Source organism: Orcinus orca, chromosome X (assembly GCF_937001465.1).
Source record: "Orcinus orca chromosome X, mOrcOrc1.1, whole genome shotgun sequence".
In the NCBI taxonomy this organism is placed as follows: domain Eukaryota; kingdom Metazoa; phylum Chordata; class Mammalia; order Artiodactyla; family Delphinidae; genus Orcinus; species Orcinus orca.
In genome coordinates this window covers 64,893,582-64,913,053 of record NC_064580.1, presented here as the reverse complement: position 1 = coordinate 64,913,053, position 19,472 = coordinate 64,893,582, and the positions used below count along the sequence as shown (strand labels likewise).

Genomic DNA, 19,472 nt, shown 5'->3' with positions numbered 1-19,472 from the left:
AGGGCAAGTGAGGTCTGGCCTTTTCTGGCAATTATTTTGTGTCTGTCAAGAGGATGGCATTTGAGAGCCAGTGTTTGGTGCCAAGTAGCTCTGGAGGTATAAGAAGTGATGGGTCTGGCCTAGAGGAGAGAGACACTGGGCCACAGAGTACTGCAGATGCTCAAGACCCTCCAAGAGAGTATAAGGTAGCAATGAGTTCAGTCTTCAATGGGGGCAGCATCTAACTCCTGGCTTCAGTTTCCCTCTTTCAAATGGGAGAGCCTTTATTAATAAACATTTTCTTTGAAAGTGTTCTTAGAGGTTCTATTTACACTGACAGCTTTCACTATATCCTCACTCCATTTTGATGAAGGAGGCAGAACAAGGATGATGATCTTCACTTGAAAGCAAGGGAAACGGAGGCTTAGAGAATTTGATTGACTTTCCCATGTCACATAGCAAGCTGGTGTCAGAGCTGGGGCCCAGGCCACAGCAGTTATACATCCTACCATTGTATCCCAAAGGCTGGATAACCTAGCATCTGTGGCAGGCTGTTTTCCCCACAGTAGACAGGGTGGTCACACTCACCTGCAAGTAGATCTTCTTAAGTCCAGGAATGGAGTCACTGACACGGCCTGACACAAGGCGCCCAAGGCCTGAGGTAGCTCCAATACACACCAAGAGCACCCAGGTCTGCTTGATTTCCAAGAATTCCTCTTCCACATACTTCATCTGAAAAGCATAGCACCAGGCCCACAGGATAAGAGGAAGAAGAAGAGCTGGCTGGTTAATTGTTGGCATACCCAGAACCCTCTACTGCTTACTTCCCTGGACCATGGCAAGAGTTCCTTCTCTTGCAGCTCCCTCCTTTATAGCCTTAGCTCCAGAACAAGCTCTCTGGCTGTTTCTAACAGTTTAAAAGGCTGCATATCCCTTGGCTCTCTGGATTCTGGGTTTCTGAGCAACAGCTGAGGGCAGTGGGTGTCTCTAAGCCCCTTCCAAGCCTTGGCAGGACAGAATACAGCCTTAACAACTGAAAAAAGTCCAAGGGTTCCCCTATTATCTCCTCATTCCCTGACCCAGAACTGACAGCCTAGGGTAACAGCAGGTCACCAAGGGAGAATGATCCACTAACTTCCAGGTAATATTCCAAAAGTGTGCTTTAAGAAACACAAGGTCTGTGGAAGATAACAGTTGGACCACAACCAACAAATCTTTGGTCATGTAAGTTGGGTGTATGGTGGTTAAACAAAGCTTAATTGATTTCTTTACAGCAGGATTTTTGGTACCTTTAAAAGATTGCTACACATTATGAAGCTAGAGAAATCTAGTATATGTTATTTCTTAAACAAAATTACTTGACCCCAAAGACTAGCATTCCATAAGACACACTCTTAGAAAACTCTATCATTGAGGGACTTCCCTGGTGGTCAGTGGTTAAGACTCCATGCTCCCAATGCAGGGGCCTGGTGATCCCTGGCTGGGGAACTAAGATCCTACATACCACAACTAAGCCAGCGTGCTGCAACTACTGAGCCCGTATGCTCTAGAGCCTGCATGCTGCAACTAGAGAGCCCAAGCACTGCAACCACTGAGCCAACATGCTGCGACTACTGAGCCCATGTGCTGCAACTAGAGAAGCCCACACGCCACAACGAAGAGACAAGGCACTGCAACGAAGACCCAGCACTGCCAAATAAATATAAAAAAAAAAGAAAGAAAAGAAAACCCTATCATTGGGTCATCTGAGGCAGCCTCCTGTATCCCGGTGATGCTTATCTTCTCCTGAAAATCCATCTAGATTTATCAGTGGGGGAAACCATAGGCATGGGCCTCCCTGTAAGGAACTTCCCCCATTTCCCATTGAGGTCATCCCTCAGCCTGTGCTCTTTCCTACTCTGGGTCTCTCCAACCACTGTTTTGTCTTTCTCCAAAGGTTCCAGGTCTGCCCTTTCAATGTCTTCTGCTCCTACCCTCTGGACTTCAGGCAGGTTAAGGGCAACTTCTTGGGGTCAGGTAGGGTGGACCCACCCTGGTATTCCTCACCAAGTGTACATAGGGAACGAAGTAGCCAAGGGCAGCAGCAGCGATCCCGAAGGCCCAGATGCGGTAGGTACGTTGGCGGAACACTCGCATGTTGAAGTACTTCCTGAGCTGAGCCAGAAAGCGTTGGCACAGGGTGTGGACACCTCTCTTGCTTGGGGTGTCCTGCGAGCTGGGCAGGAGGGGTCGGTAGGTGAGTGAAAGCAGCGTAAGAATAAACATAAAGGTACTCAGCACCTGGAAGGTTTGGGCGAGCTTGATCTTAGCCCCCAGCGTTTTGATGAGGAGGGGGAAGGATATGGAGAAGATGCTACTCCCAGCAGACACCACACCATTGGCCAGACCCAGACGGCGTTGGAAGTAATGGCCCAGGATGACGAGAGATGGCTGAAAGGCGAAGGAACAGCCACAACCAAAGAGAATCCCGTAGGTGAAGTAACGCAGGCTTAGTGAGCTGTGGGAGAGACACCAAGAGCTATCCTCAGAAGCCTGACCAACAATCCACCTGCCCTTCCCCCCTCACCCTCCTGAGATCTGCATACCCCCACCCTTAACCCATGGCCCCAGTTACTACTGACCCTCAGAATAGACAAGGAATAGGACCTTCTGATCCCCATTTTGTAGATGGGGAGACAGAGGCTCAGAGAAGTAAAGTAATTTACCCAAGGTAGCATAACTGGGAATCAGCAAAGCTTGGACTTGAATCTAAGTCTGTATGACTCTAGTTTGAATCATAGTACCCCATCAGAGAGTACTGTTCAAAAGAAAGCCAAAACTAGCCTATGCAAAGTCTGGATGAGGGGCTACAAAGAGTAAGTCAGTGCCTTAGAGAGAATAGTTACACCTACTGCTCACCTAGACACCATGGTTGGGCTGGTAACCAAAGCTTTATCCCAAGTAACAAGAAAGTTCTGCAAGGAGCCAAGATTCTAGAAGGTTGAGACCCTCCATAGGACTCTTCAGTGTCTTTCTTCATGCTCAGGGCCCTTAATATTTCACAGAATGGTTGATGGTATTCTGAGAGACGCCCCCTCTCCAACCATGCCCATGGTCTGGATGTCCCAAGACCCTTTACTCCAGGCCCTAGATAATTTCCATGGGGATCCTAAAGTAAGGAGTTTCTATAACTTCCAAAGCCTGGCTCCTGTTGCTGGACATGATATGGACTAGCTTCCCAGAGTAGCTTGGCTGCTTGATGGGAACTGGAAACTCAAAGAAGTTGTGGGCCTGGCCAAGTAAGAGAGGCTCTGGCTTAAAACCCTTAGGCCCTGCTTTGACTATAAACTTCTATAACAGAAGGCAAAGTATCAGAAGGGAAAAGGCCATGGGAAGGTCAGCTTGGCTGGCCATTTGCCCTCAGATGATATTGGCACAAACTAGTGAAAAACTTTGTTTTCTTTTTGATGCCTCCACATATTTTGCAATACTTCTTATCTGACCACGTAATAACCTAATACTTTCCATGGTTGGGCAGTTCCTCTCCATAGATAGATCCAGTCCTCATACTAAAGGACTGGACCTATGCTGCAGAGACGAAGTGGTGCTAGTACTCATGATTCCAAGACAGCTATCATCATCATTTCTTTCTATCTGCTTGCATTCATTGGATATGAGCAAGGGCTTTGGTTTCAAAAGGGTTGCCTCTACTTAGAACACATAGCTAAGCCAAGTGCTCCTCTTCTGTCAGATTCCTTGGGGCTTCCTCCCATTAGAATCTAAGTACATTTGGGATTGACCTGGGCTGGGGGCCTTGTCTAAGGGAGAGGAGTTATGAAGGTCTGAGGGAGACCCTCAGGGAGGGGGCCAGTGGGAGCAAAGCATGGGATTCAGTTCAGGGAGCTGTGTGGTGGATCTATTTCTAGCTGGGCCCAAAGGCAGGAGGCCCCTGAGCAGGCTTGCCAAGGCCTCCCCACCCCTGCCTGAACTTTGCCCCACCTCACACCATCCAAAGGAACTCAGAGCCCTGATTCAAGCAACAGGAAAGATGACTTGGAGTTCTAGCCACAAGCAGAACCATTTTTCCACTGGATGTGAAGCCATCCAGAAAGTTTCTTGGCTTTGAAGATGTTCTTGCAGAAAGGGCAAAGGGGGTGGGGGAGGAGCTTAGGGGCTGGAGAACAGAACGCCTACTCCAATGTGCCTAAAGAAGAATGCCAGGAGAAAGCACATCTGAGCTCCTTCCCCTCCTGTAACTGAGCTCATGTGGATTGGAAGGAAAATGGGATCCGTATGTTGCTAATTTGTTTACACTTTGCTCTGCTTGGCCTTAAAAAACAGGCCTCTGATGTGTAGCTCTGAGACTGAAGCCGCTTCTGAGGCCTAGCTCCTTCCCACAAGGAGCCAGACACGAGCTTGCTGAGGGCAAATGAGGCCGACCACCAGAGGGGTCCTGAAAGGGTTTGGAGCTGCTGCCCTGGGAAGACTGAGCAGATTACAGACAGGATATGGTTTTCCCTGCCTCTGTCCCAGTTGGATGGGACCAAGCCAAGAAACCATTGCAGGCCACATCCAAGCTCTGTTGGAGGGTGGGCTGGGCAGCCGGAAATGCTCAAGTCATAAAGAAAGCTGGCTCAACCTCACAAGGCCCAGTTGTAGCAGAACACAATTATCATCCTCTGCTGTGAGTGGAACCTTAGGCCTGGAGAGCATAACCATGGTCCTTCTCTGGGGAGCCAAGCTCAGAAAGCAAGTCTCTGATAAGCTAGCCACGTCTCCAGGCTGGCATTCTCCTACACCAGCCCAGGCAGATTGGAAGTAGGAGGTACCATAACTCCCAAAGTGTCTTTGGCAGAAAGTCATTGGAGTTCTTTAGGAATCCCATATTCCTCAGGCTGTGGTGGAGGGTTTTTACTTCTCTCCTCCCCTACAGACATGCTTCTGGAGAGCTGGCAGAAAGAAAGCAGAAAATGAACTTGTAGCCTGCTCCTTGCCTGACACTACCAGTTTCTGCCAGTGGGACCTATGGGACCAGAGTTTGAGTTTACCTAGCTTAGGCCTAGTTGGGTAGCTGGGTGCTGGGTCTGTATCTCAGTGAGGGAGGCTGCTAAACATCCCTTCTCACACCCAAGACATGAATCTTTATCTGTTCCAAATCATCCATGCATTGCTATCCAGAAATGGAAAAGGACCAGAAATGCTAAACAGCCTTGGGCTCAGCTGACCTCTTTTTCAGCATAAGATTACCTTAGGAATCCTGTAATGGTAGGTGTTCACATGGGCTTACTCCAGAAGTTCATTTCCAGGAGGGCAGTTGAGGTCATGAGATGTGTGGCATATTGAAGGGAAATAGAATGGCAGAGCTGGAAGACACCTGAAAAGACCTGATCTAATCTCCTCATGTTACAGTATAAAAATTGAGGCCCAAAGAGGGGAATGGTACTCATGAATTGTTCCATTGCCATTCAGTGGCTAAAACTTGACTTGGGCCCAGCAGTATGAATGCCCAAGCTTTGGCTCCTCCCACCACTTTGGAACTCTTGGATCCTCTTTGGGTATATTCCCTACCAATGTGTCCTGGGGACCCTACCAAGATGAGTCCCATTGGACAATAATTCCTGGGAGCAGGGTCTTGATGACCCTACATGGAAAGGGCCACAGGGGATTCTACAATGAGAAGAGTGTCTAGTTGAGGCCCAGAGAGAAGCCAACCCTCAGCCTTGGGCAAATGGTCGGCAACTCCTAGCCTTACCTGGTGAAGGAGCTGGTATGGAGGCCAATGAAAGCGACGGCAGCCCCTGCAGTTGCTGTGATTCGGCAGCCCAATCGATCAGTGAATATACTCACAATGGGAGAACAGAAGAAGATCATGCCCATTGAGAGGGCTCCTACCCATGCTGCAGAGAAAAGAAGCACAAAGACACCTTAGTTTAATGTGTTACCTGGTGGTGCGGCTGGTATCTCAGATCTTCTCTGGCCTTTCACTGGGGGCATTGCCTTGGTCTGCACTGCCAGCCTGCTAGTCCCTGATGGTCAGTGAGGTTAGGCAATTTTCAAAGTGCCTGTAACAAAGCAATGTGAGAACCAGGAGTCTAGTTCATAAGTATACCCAGAACTTCAAAGCTGGGGCAGGGAGCCTTTAGAGATCAAGTCTGTGATGGAGACTTCTAGCTAGCTACCACACAGCTACACTACATTTCTTAGCCTGTTCAGCTGTTTGGCTTGACCATGTGACTGAATTCTGACCAATAGCATGTGGGTAAAAAAGACTAATACCACTTCCAGGCCTGGACCATAAAAAGACTACCATGATGTTTTTGCTTACTTGGGAGCTATAACGGCAGAGTGACCTTGGAAGCCATGTATTAAGACTGGCAGAACTGCCATCAGTTCTGTCTGGGTCTGTGAATGGAGTGAAGTTTCCCCTCTCTCTCCAATCTGGAACCCCTGCCCTGAATGTTACATAAGAAGTAAAGAAATGTCTTGTCCTTTAAGCTACTGAATTTTCTAGGGCTATTTGTTATAGCAGTTAAACAAACAAACTAAAACAAAGAGATTCCTCTACAACCATTTTACTGATAAAGAAACAGCTCCAGAAATGTGAAGGGACTTGCCAAAGATCACACAGCAAGTTAAGTGGAAGAGCTGGGACTCAAACCTAACTCTCCTTATTTCTAGTCCAATGTTCATTGTATTATATCTCTTACTGGGATGAATGAAGCTTCCCATCATTGGAGGTGTATAAGCAGAGGTAGATATAAAACAGGAGATTTAAGCACTGTGGTCAGATTTGGACCAGCCAACAATTCAAGCTTCCTTCCAGGGATGCTAAGCCAGATTTATAGCCTTAGGCATTGGGCTACTTGGCTTCAGTGCCAAGGAACATGAGAATTAATTAAGCCTTCAGGAGCTTAGGTAAGACTTCTCTTGGTCATTGGAACAGTCCTGTGAAGATGCTAAGACTAAGGAGTAGGGAAGGCCACAGACAAAGGGCTCCTGGAATTGTACAGGGACACAGGGCAGGTTCAGGAGATACTCAAAGATTTATAAGGACACTATGCAAGAGGGTCATGTAACTCTCATGCTGAAATCCTTCATCAGAGCCAATGTTTGGCAAATCTCTGACTCCAAACTCAAATAAGAAGAGTTTATTCTGTTTATAAAGGCTCTTAAGTGTCTGTAACAATCCTCAACAGGGAGGAAGAAATTTTCCCTTTTCCTTGGATTCTTCCAGCCCATTTCCCCTTGCTCAGCCCTCAGAAAGAAAGCCCAAGCTTTTTTTGTTTGAAGGCTGTATCAAGTTTCATCATGGGCCTCTGTTTTCTAGGCTAAACAATTCTTAGTTTCATTAATATTTCTTCTTAGCTTTAATTTCTAAATCTGTATTACTTTGAGAGCTCTCCTGTTAACACGTTCCTAGCCTTCATCATCATCATCAAAAAGTATTCATTGAGTGTCACCTGAACAGGATGCCAGGCCAGCTTCTGGCTCTCTTCAATTGTGGAGCCCCAAATGGGCCAGAGGAGTGCAGTCTGAGGTTAGACTAGTCCACTGTCTGAGTCTCTTTCCTCAGTGCCTAATAGGTTGCTCAGATCTCCACTGGTAATCTTTGCTTTGCTGTGGGTGCCATCTTGAGTCTTAGCTGGCTGGCTCCAACAGTACTGGCCTGAGACCGCAGGAGACCCTAACTCTCATCACAATTTTACCTTATACCTTTCAATTTCACCTCTTATCAGCTATGGGACCTTGAGCAAATTACACAGCACTTCTCTAATCCTCCGACTTCTCATCTGTAAAATGGGGATTAAAATTCTCCATGTGCCTTCCCCAAAGTTTTTTTTAATCTAAAGATTATCAGATGTGATCATATGTATGAGAGCTTTATAAATACCAATAGTCACACTGTACATAAAAATTAATACAAATGGATCATAGACTCAAATGTAAAACTTAAAACTTCTAGAAGAAAGTATAGGAGAAAATCTTTTTGAACTTCAGTTAGGCAAAGATTTCATAGATAATTACCAAAAGTGTGATCCATTAAAAAATTGATACATTAGACTTCATCAAAGTGTAAAACTTCTGTTCTTTGAAAAATACTGTTATGAAAATGAAAGGGCAAACCACAGATTGGGAAAAGTATTTACAATACACACATTGATAAAAGACTGGTATCCAGAGTACAAGTGTGAGTTGACTCTCATAACTCAGTAAGACAGCAAACAATCCAATTTAAAATATGGGCAAAAGATTTGAACAGACATTTTACAAACACAGGACGTGAATGGCAACTGAACACATGAAAAGATGCTCAATATCATTAATCATTCAAGAAATCCTTATTAAAACCACAATGAGATACCCCTATACAACCACTAAAAAGGCTTTTTTTTTTAAAAATGACAATACCTAGTACTGGTGAGGATATAGAGGAACTGGAAATCTCATACACTGTTGATGGGAATGTAAAATGGTATACCTGCTTTGGAAAACAGTTTGGCAGCTTCTTAAAAGTTAAACATACAGGGGGACTTCCCTGGTGGTCCAGTGGTAAAGAATCCATCTTACAATGCAGGAGACGCAGGTTCTATCCCTGGTTAGGGAACTAAGATCCCACATGCCGAGGAGCAACTAAGCCTGCACGCCACAACTACTGAGCTCACACGCCTCAACTAGAGCCTGTGTGCCGCAAACTACAGAGCCCACATGCTCTGGAACCCGTGCGCCACAACTACAGAGCCCATGCACCCTGGAGTCTGAGCGCCACAACTAGAGAAGAGAAAACCCGCACGCCACAACTAGAGAGAAGCCCACACGCCACAATGAAGAGCCCATCTGCCTCAACGAAGATCCCACGTGCCAGAACTAAGACCCAATGCAGCCAAAAATAAATTAAAAAAAAAAAGTTAAACATACAATTACCATATGACCCTAAAATCATTCTCCTGGGTATTTACCCAAGATAAATGAAAAATTATATTCATACAAAAACCTGTGCCTAGATGTTTTTACAGATTTTTCATAACTGCCAAAACGTGGCAATAACTCAAATTGTACTTCAACTGGTGAATGGATAAATACGTGGATATACATTAAGACAATGGGATACAACTCTGCAATAAACAGGAATGAACTATTGATACAGGCAACAACTTGGACAATTCTCAAAGGCATTATGCTAAGTGAAAAGAAGCCAGACACAAATGATTACATTTATATGTAATTCTGGAAAGGCAAAACTGTGGGGTCAAACAGATCAGTGCATACCAAGAGGAAGGGTGAGGGGAAATGACTCATTGTAGATGATCATGAGGGAACTTTTTGGAGTAATGAAATGTTATATATTTTGACTGTAAGTGGTGATATTCTTTTGTCAAAATTCATAGAACTGAGCATATAAAAAGGGTGAATATTACCATATGTAAATTATACCTCAATAAATCTGTTATAAAAAAAGAAGAGGGGGCAGGGAAGAAGGAAGTGCCAGTGTGAGATCTCATTTATGATGTATGTATTTTTATTCTGGCTGGATTTTCAAAAAAACTAGTTCAAGAGTATTATCAAAAATGAAAAAATACTTAAATTCAGTAAATTATCTTACTGTCATGTTATCAACTACAACTCACCATTATTTGGCCCTTCTGAATTTCTAAAATACAATGAAAGCTGATGATTGGGCTTGAAAGTATCTTTTGCACAGTCAAAGAAAAATTAAATTATATTGGATATAGCTTTTTATGTTAATGACATGTATTCATCATTATGGTATTATACAGAACATTTTCACTGCCTTAAAAATACCATGCTCCACCTATTCATTCCTCCTCCCCTCCCAACCTCTGGCAACCACTGATCTTTTTACTGTCTCCATAGTTTTGCCTTTTCCACAATGTTATATAGTTGGAATCATACAGTATGTAGTCTTTTCAGATTGGCTTCTTTCACTTAGTAATATGCATTTAAGCTTCCCCCATGTATTTTCATGACTTGAAAGCTCTTATTTTTCAGCACTGAAAAATATTCCATTGTCTGGATGTACAACAGTTTATTTACTAACTCACCTACTGATGGACATCTTGTTTGCTTCCACATTTTGGCAATTATGAATAAAGCTGCTATAAATATCTGTGTGCAAATTTTTGTGTGGACGTAAGTTCTTGATTCATTTGGTTAAACACTAAGGAGCATGATTGCTAAATTGTATGTTTAGTTTTGTAAGAAACTGCCAAACTTTCTTCCAATGTGGCTGTACCATTTTGCATTCCCAACAGTAGTGAGTGAGAGTTCTTGTTGCTCTACGTCCTTGCCATCATTTGGTGGTGTTGGTGTTCCAGATTTTGGTCATTCTAATAAGTATGTAGTGGTATCTCACTGTTGTTTTCATTTGTATTTCCCTGATGGCATATGGTGTTGTGTATCTTTTCATATGCTTATTTGTCATCTGTATATTTTCTTTGATGAGGTCTCTGTTAAGGTCTTTGGCCCATTTTTCAACTGGGTTGTTCATTTTCTCATTGTTGAGTTTAAGGAATTCTTTGTACATTTTGGATAACAGTCCTTTATCAGATATGTCTTTTGTGAATATTTTCTCCCAGTCTGTGGCTTATCTTCTCATTCTCTTGATATTGTCTTCTGCAGAGCAGAAGTTTTTAATTTTAATGAAATCCAACTTATCAATTAGTTCTTTCTTGGATCGTGACTTTGGTCTTGTACCTCAAATGTCATAATCATACCCAAGTTTTCCTAAGTTATTTTCTAGGAGTTTTAGAGTTTCATGTTTTATATTTAGGTCTGTGATCCATTCTGAGTTAATTTTTGATAAGGATGTAAGGTCTGTGTCTAGATTAATTTTTTTGCATGTGGATGTCCAGTCGTTCCAGCACCATTTGTTGAAAAGATTATCTTTGTTCCATTGTATGGTCTTTGCTTCTTGTCAAAGATCAGTTGGCTATATTTATGTGGATCTATTTCTGGGCTTTCTATTCTGTTCCCTTGATCTATTTGTCTATTCTTTCACCAATACCACACTGTCTTGAATATTGTAGCTTCATGGTAAGTCTTGAGGTCAAGTAGTGACAGTTCTCCAACTTTGTTCATCTCTTCCAATACTGTGTTGGCTATTTGGGGTCTTTTGCTTCTCCATGTAAACTTTAGAATCAGTTTATCGATATCCACAAAATAAATTGCTGAGATTTTGATTGGGATTGCATTGAATCTATACATCAAGTTGGGAAGAACTGACATCCTGACAATATTGAGTCTTCCTGTGCATGAACATAGAATATCTCCATTTATTTAGTTCTTTGAATTTTAGTTCATCAAAATTTTGTAGTTTTCCTCATATAAATTTGTACATATTTTGTTAGGTTTATACATAAGTATTTCATTTTTGGGTGTGCTAATGTAAATGGCATTCATTTTTAAAGTTTCAAATTCCTCTTGTTCATTGCTGGTTTATAGGAAAGCGATTCACTTTTGTATATTAACCTTGTATCCTGCAACTTTGCTGTAATTGCTTTTAAGTTCCAGAGTTTTTTGTCATTTTTTTCAGATTGTCTACATAGATGATCATGTCATCTGTGAACACAGACAGTTTTATGTCTTCCTTCCCAGCCTGTATACTTATTTCTTTTTCTTGTATTATTATATTAGCTAGAACTTCCACTACAGTGTTGAAAAGGAGTGGTGAGAAGGGACAGCCTTGTCTTGAACCTGATCTTAGTGGGAAAGCTGCAATTTTCTCACCATTTAGTATGATATTATTAGTAGTTTTTAAAATATGATTTTAAAATATTAATCTGAGTTTTTTTCAACTTTTGAAACAATTATAGATTTATAGGAAATAGCTAAGATAATCCAGAGAAGTCCCATGAACACTTCACCCAATTTCCCCCAATGGTTACATCATATATAACTATACTATAATATCAAAACCAGAAAATTGACATTGGTACAATATGTGTGTATAGTTCTATATCATTTTATCACATGTGTAGATTTGTGTAACCACCACTGCAATCAAGATACAGGATTATTCCATCACCATAAAGATCTCCTTTGTGCTACTCTTTCATAATCACACCCAGTCCACTCCCCCACTGTCCCTAACTCTTGGCAACCACTAATTTTTTTTCCATCTCTATAATATTATTTTAAGAAAGTTATAGAAATTGAGTCATATAGTGTGTGACTTGTTGAAATTGGCTTTTTTTCACCCAGCATAATTCCCTGAAGATATATATTTGAAGTAAGTTTCTTGTAGACAGCTTATAGTTGGGGTATTTTTTTTTTCCTGCCAATCTCTGTCTTTTAATCGATGTATTTAGATCATTTGCAAGGAAGTAATCATTGACATGTTAGGGTCATTTTATTTTTGTTTTCTGTTTGTTCCCTCTGTTTTTCCTTTCTCTACTTTCTTTTTCTCTGCTTGCCTGTAGGCTCCCTTAACAATTTTTAGAATTCCAATTTGATTTATTTATAGCGCTTTGAGTGTATCCCTTTGTATACCTTTTTAAGTAGTTGCTCTAGCTATTACATCATAGTTTACTGATGTTGACATTTCACTAGTTTGAGTGGAGTGTAAAAACCTAAACTCCCTCATGTCCTTTCACTATCCTCCATTTATAATATAATTTTCTTAAATATTTCCTCTATATACATTGAAACCACATCAGGAATCATTATAATTTTTGCTTCAACTGTTAAACATAATTTAGAAAATCCAAGAGAAGAAGGAAACTCTATTCTATTTACCCATAATTTTACTCTTTTAATTGTTCTTCCTTCTTGATGATCCAATATTCCTTTTTCTATTGTTTCCTTTTTGTTTAGAGAATTCCTTTGGCCACTCTTTTAGGGTAGGTCTGCTGGTGACAGATTCTCCTATTTTTCCTTCATTTGAAAATGCCTTGATTTCCCCCTTTGTTCCTGAAGGATATTTTCACCAGATATGCAATTCTGGATTGACAGTTTATTCTTTCAGCACTTGAAGAATGTTTTGTGACTTCTTCCTTCTACCCTCCATGGTTTTTGATGAGAAATCCACTATCATTTGAATGTTTTTCCCCTTAATTAAGGCGTCATTTCTCTCAATTTTTTCAAGATGTGTGTGTGTGTGTGTTTATATTTCAGAAGTCTGTGATGTGTTTTGGCATAGATTTCTTTGAGTTCACCCTCTTTGGGATTCACTCAGCTTCTTAATACTGTAGATTTTTCTTTTGCCAAATTTGGGAATTTTTCAACCGTTATTTCTCTGAGTAATTTTTCAGCCCCACCTTCTTTCTCCTCTCCATTCAGGACTCCTCTGATGACAGGAATATTACCTCTTCTGTTATAGCACCACAGTTCTCTGAGGCTCTGTTCATTTTTTAAAAATTTATTTTCCCCCTGTTGTTCAGATTGTATAATTTCTATTGTTCTGTCTTCAAGCTTACTACTTCTTTCCTCTGCCCTCTCCATTATTTAATGGAACCCATCCAGTGAGGTTTTAAAAATTATTATTATTTCAGTTTTTGTATTTTTCAGTTCTAAAATTTCCATTGTTTCTTCTTTGTATTTTCTATTTATTTGTTGAGACTCTATTTTTTCATTTGTCTCAAGTATGATTGTAATTGCTCATTGAAGCATTTTTATAGTGGCTGCTTTAAAATCCTTGTCAAATAATTTCAATATCTGTGTCATCTTCGTGTTTTCTCATTGAAAACAACATGTAGTCTTTTCTCGTTGAAGTTGAGATTTTCCTAGTCTTTGGTGTGACAAGTGGTTTTTCTATTTTACCTGGGAAATGTTGGATATTATGTTATGAGACTCGGTATCGTATTTAAATCTTGTGTTTTAGTAGGCCTACTATGACACTGTGCCAGCAAGGTACCACCACATTATTTCTAGATGGGGTGGAAGAGATGGGGATGGAAGTCCAGGTTCCCTGCTTAGCCTCCATGGACACCCTGGGGAGGATCGGTGCCTTGTTATGCTGAGCAGGGGTTGGTGTTCAAGATCCCCACTGGTCTTCCTCTGATCCTTAACTGGTTGGGAGAGGTCTTCCTCTGATACTTAACTGGTTGGGAGAGGTAAGAGTCTCTCGTTACTATTCTCCACGTTGCTTCAACTGATACTGTACTGAATGATGCTAAAAGTCCTAGTTTCCTACTTGGCCTTCACTGACACCACCTTGGCACCTCTTCAGGAATGGGAGGAGAGCCAGAAGTTACAGACTGGCAAGGGTGAACGTCCAGGTTCCCTGCATGGTCTCCACTGAAACAATGGACGGAGAATAGGCCTTGCTACAACTGAGAGGATGACATTCCTGGCTCCCTACTCAGTTTTCTCTACTACTACCTTGGAATGGTAGGCGGACAGATTGGGGCACCTTGTTATAACTGGGTGAGTATATAAGTCAAGGTTCCTTATTAGGCCTTTGTTGGTAAAGGTCAGAAGGTATGCATTTTTCCCCATGGTGTTTGGCTGGAGTAGAGTGGTTATTGTCTAAAAGTTTTCTGTCTTGATAGGCTCCTCCTTTCTTGGTCTTTTGGTTAGAGAAATCAGGCTTTTCTCAATGCTTATTTTATTTGTTTCTGTTGGCATTTCTGGGTTGCAAGCTTCTTCAGCTCCAGGTGTAAGATATATGAGGCAAAAAGAAAACCCAGGTAATTCACCACTGTGTTGTTCCTTGAGTCCTGAGATACCTAGTCCATCAACTTTCTTCTCTCTACCTTTTAGTCTTCTTATATTTGCTTTACATAATGGCCAGTGTTTTTAGCCATACTTCATGGGAGGAATAGGGAAAAGTACCTTGATATAGTTTTTGACGCTAAATGTACATTTAAAAAAAATGAAGCCATCTATATATGATATTCATTTATTTAAAAGTTATTTAACATCCTTTCTGGCCCAAATACACAGCTATCCCACAGGTACTGAGGATGCTAAATGAGTGACATATGGTCTTTGCCTTCAAGGATCTCACAGTAGAATAAGGAACACTTTTTTGAACAGGACAGTAAAATGTATAAATCCCATGGTTCAAGACCACAGTAAAATTTTCTATTTAAAGATTTTCAGAGAGGTCAGACATTCCAAGGGAAAGAAAATTTGCTACGTTAAGGAAAAGAAAGGTAATTTAATAGCTAGATCAATGACTGAAGAAGAATAGAACAATTGTTAGCAGGAAAGGTTATCAGAGGAAATTTTGTAAGAGAAAAATAATCAGCTATAACTATATTTAAAAAAGAAGAACTAATAGTGATAATAATAATGATAATTATAACCATGTTGATGGTAGAATGAGTGTTGTTGGTTATTCTTTATCTTTCTTGCACTCAATTTCCTTTTTTGGAAAATACAAGGCATGGGTAGAGGTTTTCTAGAACTCTTGACAGTCCTTGGACTCAAAGCTGGGGAGTTTTTGTTGTTCCCCATATTACCCTTGCTCTCATATGAGGAAGACAAAGTGATTTTTTTTTAATTCCCTACTGCTGATGACAAAGTGATTTTGATGAAACAGCTGAATGTGGGAGAGTTCAAAGGGTGAAAAGTAGACTTTAACAGGAGGTATAGAAGGCTACCTTTATAAACAGTCTTGGCAAAATCAGAGATGGCACCCCACAACTTTCCATCAGGCAGAGAGCATTATTTTCAATGCACAACTGTGCTAAGTGCCAAGTGTCTAATTTCTGACTAATAAACTTTCTGTCCAGCAGAGCCCTAGGACTTTAAGGATTAACTATGTATAAACCCACCATCCACAACTTTCATCCAATGATACCCAGAATTCTCTTCAGCCTCAACCACTACCCTCAGGTGAGTTAAGTACTCCCAAAGAGTTGGCCCCCAAATACCTGTGCCTGAAGTGAACACAATGTCTATATTCACTGGACACCACCTCCTTTCCTCCTCTAAGCACCCATAGCCAGCTGGGCTTCTGTTGAGCCTGAGCAGTGCAAAAGCAGAACCCCAGCCTTTCCAGCTCCATCCTGGACCTATTGGCCCTCAAATTTCCTTATATTCAAAGTCTTTTCACTCAAGTGCCCAATTAGTGCCCTGGCTCCTTACCCAGGCTCACAGTCTAATGTCTTTGAAGTACAGGGAGTCTGCTCAGAAAAGAACTCAAATGCGAGACCAGATTCCCCATTCCTTGGTTTCCAAAAGCCAACTTCTCTGAGCTCTCCCTCTGAGTTGGAAAGTGGGGAGAGAGTACTCTAAGAGCCAAACTCTCTAAATAAATTATAGGCTTTCACAAATTCCTGTTGTTGTGGGGAACTAACAAAAGCTCAAATGAGGGAACGATGGAGCAAAGCCAAAGAAAGGGCAAAGCTGGGGAAGGGTAAAGGAGAGAGAGAGGTGAAAGGGGGTGACACGAGGGCAGAGATATCTCTATTCAGGAGCCCCTGCTTCATGACAAGGTGAACAGTATGATGAAAGACTAGCAAATAGGATTAGGAGCCATGTTCTGAAGCTTGCTATGCAACGCTAAGTGGAGGAAATGTCACTATTAACCAGAGTCCCTGTTGCCAGAAATATTCCCATTTCTGCCCCATCTCCACCCTTCTTCAGAGTCCCCAGAACACAGTAAAGAGACTAAACCTAGATGGGATAAGTGAGCATGGTCAGAATGGCATAGGTAGGGCATGGGGACCATGTGGGGTTGGTGGCAGGTAGCTCAGGACTGTGCTGATGGTATGCTGGCACATCTAGCCAGTTGATCAGCACATATTAGTAAGATGACTGAAAGCATTGGTGGAATACATTTAAAAGGAGGCAAGTAAAAGCATTTCAGGGGTCAGCTGGGGCACTCCAGAGGAGAAAAATGCAACACTCTGGTCTTCCTTGGGGACTGAGATGGCAGGAGCCCTGCCTTTCATTCTCTCTGTGGCTGACTGGAGAGTGACCTCCAGCTGAGCTTCATTTATTAACTATTTCTCTAGCCTTGTGCTAGGAGTTAAGTGCTAGGTAGTTATTTTTCTGGTGAATAAATGTAACAATCTTGTTCAGGGAAGCTGATTCCAAAACTTTTTCTATGGTTTGATAAACATTATGTTGAGAAGCTCTTTCTTCCAGCTCTCAGCCTATCGAAGTCCATTTACTTTGGTAGCTACTCACAACCACCGTGTCTAGAACACTACTCCAGATCTGTAGCAAGCCTTTATTTTAAAATTCCAAAAGTGTTTTCATATTTGTCCTGGCAGTGTTTTATTTTTTCTCTTCATTAGAATGTGGTGGTGTTTTTCTGGGTTGGCACAGAAATACTGGAAAACATTCTTTTCCAAGCATTCAACATCTAAACAAACCCCATTTTTAACCTTCTACACTTTGTCTCAAAACATGCCAACTTTAATGGGCTACCTACTTTTGAGTGTCAAAACTTGTAAAGTCAAATAATCACTGAAAACATAAGTTGTCTTATTACCCCCCTTATTATTTTATTTGACCTCATTCTCTGTGCTGCTATTGTTTATTTACTTCCAGTTTTTGGAGTTGGAAGATCTAGACATCCAGTTCCTAATTTTACAGATAGTCAGACTGAGGCCCAGAGAGACTCACTTAGAAGTACCCATGTCAAGTCTGAAATTGCAGTCCTTCTAACTCCTGCCTCAGTCCTTCAGGGATGATGGGCTTTACTTAATGTCTTATGGCCACTGATTTGGCAACCACTGGTTTAGGACAATGGTCAGTTATCTATTCTAATGGCTAAGGTATATTAGAGGTGGTTCTTGAACCCAAACCATCAGTGCTTTGGAAGAACTACGACTTGAAACAGTTTCCTCAGTTTTCTCTGAGGGGGCTGGCTAGCACCTAGAGACTCTGATTGTCAGACACTCACCTGATAAAGAGTATGGAAAAGAGGCAGGAGACAGAGACAGAAAAGAAATAAGGAGACAGAGAGAGAGATGCATATATCTAAAATAGAAAGATTGATGATGAGCATATTATTAGAACTGCAAAGTGTTAAAAATGAAAGGGTCCTCAAGAATCATAGAGGGGGTAACCAAGATGGCTTCACTGGTGAATTACAAACATTTAAGGAAGAAATAATAACAAGGTTACACAAACTGTTGCAAAAAATAAAATAGGAGGCAATACTTTCCAACTCATTCTACGAGTCCAGTGTTACCTTAATACCATAACCACCATAAAGACAGCACAAGAAAAGAAAATTACAAATGAATGTCCCTCATAAACACAGTTGCAAAACGCTTAACAACATTTTAGCAAATTGAATCAAACAATATGTAAAAAGGATAAAACATCATGACCGAGTAATATTTATCCCAGAAATACAAGGTTAGTTCAACATCCAAAAATCAACCCATGCAGTATGTGATTATTAACGACTACAAAATTTTAAAATCCCATATAATTACCTCAGTAGATACAGAAAAACACTTGACAAAATTCAATACCCATTCAAGATAAAAACTCTCAGAAAACCAGTAATAGGTGGGGACTTTCTCAACCTGATAAAGGGCAACTAGTGAAAACCTATAGCTAACATCATACTTAATAATGAAAGACTAAAATCTTTCATCCTAAGACTAAGAACAAGGCAAGGATGTCTGTACTTGCTATTTCTATTTAATATTGCATTGGAGGTTCTCACCAGTGCAATAAGACAAGAAGAAGAAATAGAAGACATACAGATTATAAATAAGAGTTACTTATAGTTTTACAACTATCTCTGTTTACAGACAACATGATTGTCTATCTAGAAAACATTAAAGACTACAAAAAAGCAACTAGAAGTAATAAGTGAGTTAAATAAGCTCACAAGGTACAAATCAACATACAAAAACCAAATGTATTTCTATATATTAGCAATGAATAATTAAAAACTGAGATAAAAATACCATTTACAATACCATCCGAAATCTGAAATATTTATGGATAAATTTGATGAAAATATGTACAAGATCTCTACATTGAAAATTACAAAATGTTGATGAGATAAATTAAAGAAGACCTAAATAGGGCTTCCCTGGTGGCACAGTGGTTGAGAGTCCGCCTGCCGATGCAGGGGACACGGGTTCGTGCCCCGGTCTGGGAAGATCCCACATGCCGTGGAAAGGCTAGGCCCGTGAGCCATGGCCACTGAGCCTGCGCGTCCGGAGCCTGTGCTCCGCAACGGGAGAGGAGAGGCCACAACAGTGAGAAGCCCACCTACCACAAAAAAAAAAAAAAAAAAAAAAAGAAGACCTAAATAAATGAAGGATATATCTTGTTCACAGGTCAGAAGACTCAATATTGTTAACATATCAATTCTCCCCCAAGTTGTTTTACACATACAATGCAATCCCAATCAAAACCCCAGCAAGGTTTTTTTTTTTGATAAAATTTGGCAAACCGATTCTCAAATTTATGTGTAAATGTACAGGATATAGAAAACAAAAATAATTTTTACATTGAAGAACAAAGTTGGAAGGCTTATAATGACTTGATTTTAAGACTTACTATAAAATTACACCAATCAAGACATTATGGTATTGGGGCTTCTCTGGTGGTACAGAGGTTAAGAATCCGCC

At 41.1% G+C, this 19,472-nt stretch overlaps 1 protein-coding gene and 1 long non-coding RNA gene across 3 annotated transcripts in view; both read right to left on the bottom strand.

Annotated features, from left to right (window-relative positions):
* Positions 1 to 19,472, bottom strand: part of LOC125963138 (uncharacterized) — a 218,999-nt gene that overhangs the window by 70,074 nt on the left and 129,453 nt on the right. The gene's annotated exons all lie outside the window — the stretch shown is intronic.
* Positions 1 to 19,472, bottom strand: part of SLC16A2 (solute carrier family 16 member 2) — a 118,834-nt gene that overhangs the window by 7,673 nt on the left and 91,689 nt on the right. The window contains exons 2-4 of one of the 2 annotated variants that reach the window (XM_004283809.4): positions 5,711 to 5,855; positions 2,026 to 2,476; positions 568 to 711 (exon numbers count right to left, since the gene is read on the bottom strand). In XM_004283809.4, coding sequence (XP_004283857.1) covers positions 568 to 711; positions 2,026 to 2,476; positions 5,711 to 5,855 — 740 coding nt within the window. The remainder of the gene's footprint in view (positions 1 to 567; positions 712 to 2,025; positions 2,477 to 5,710; positions 5,856 to 19,472) is intronic. The other variant, XM_033412921.2, reaches the window with a different exon arrangement.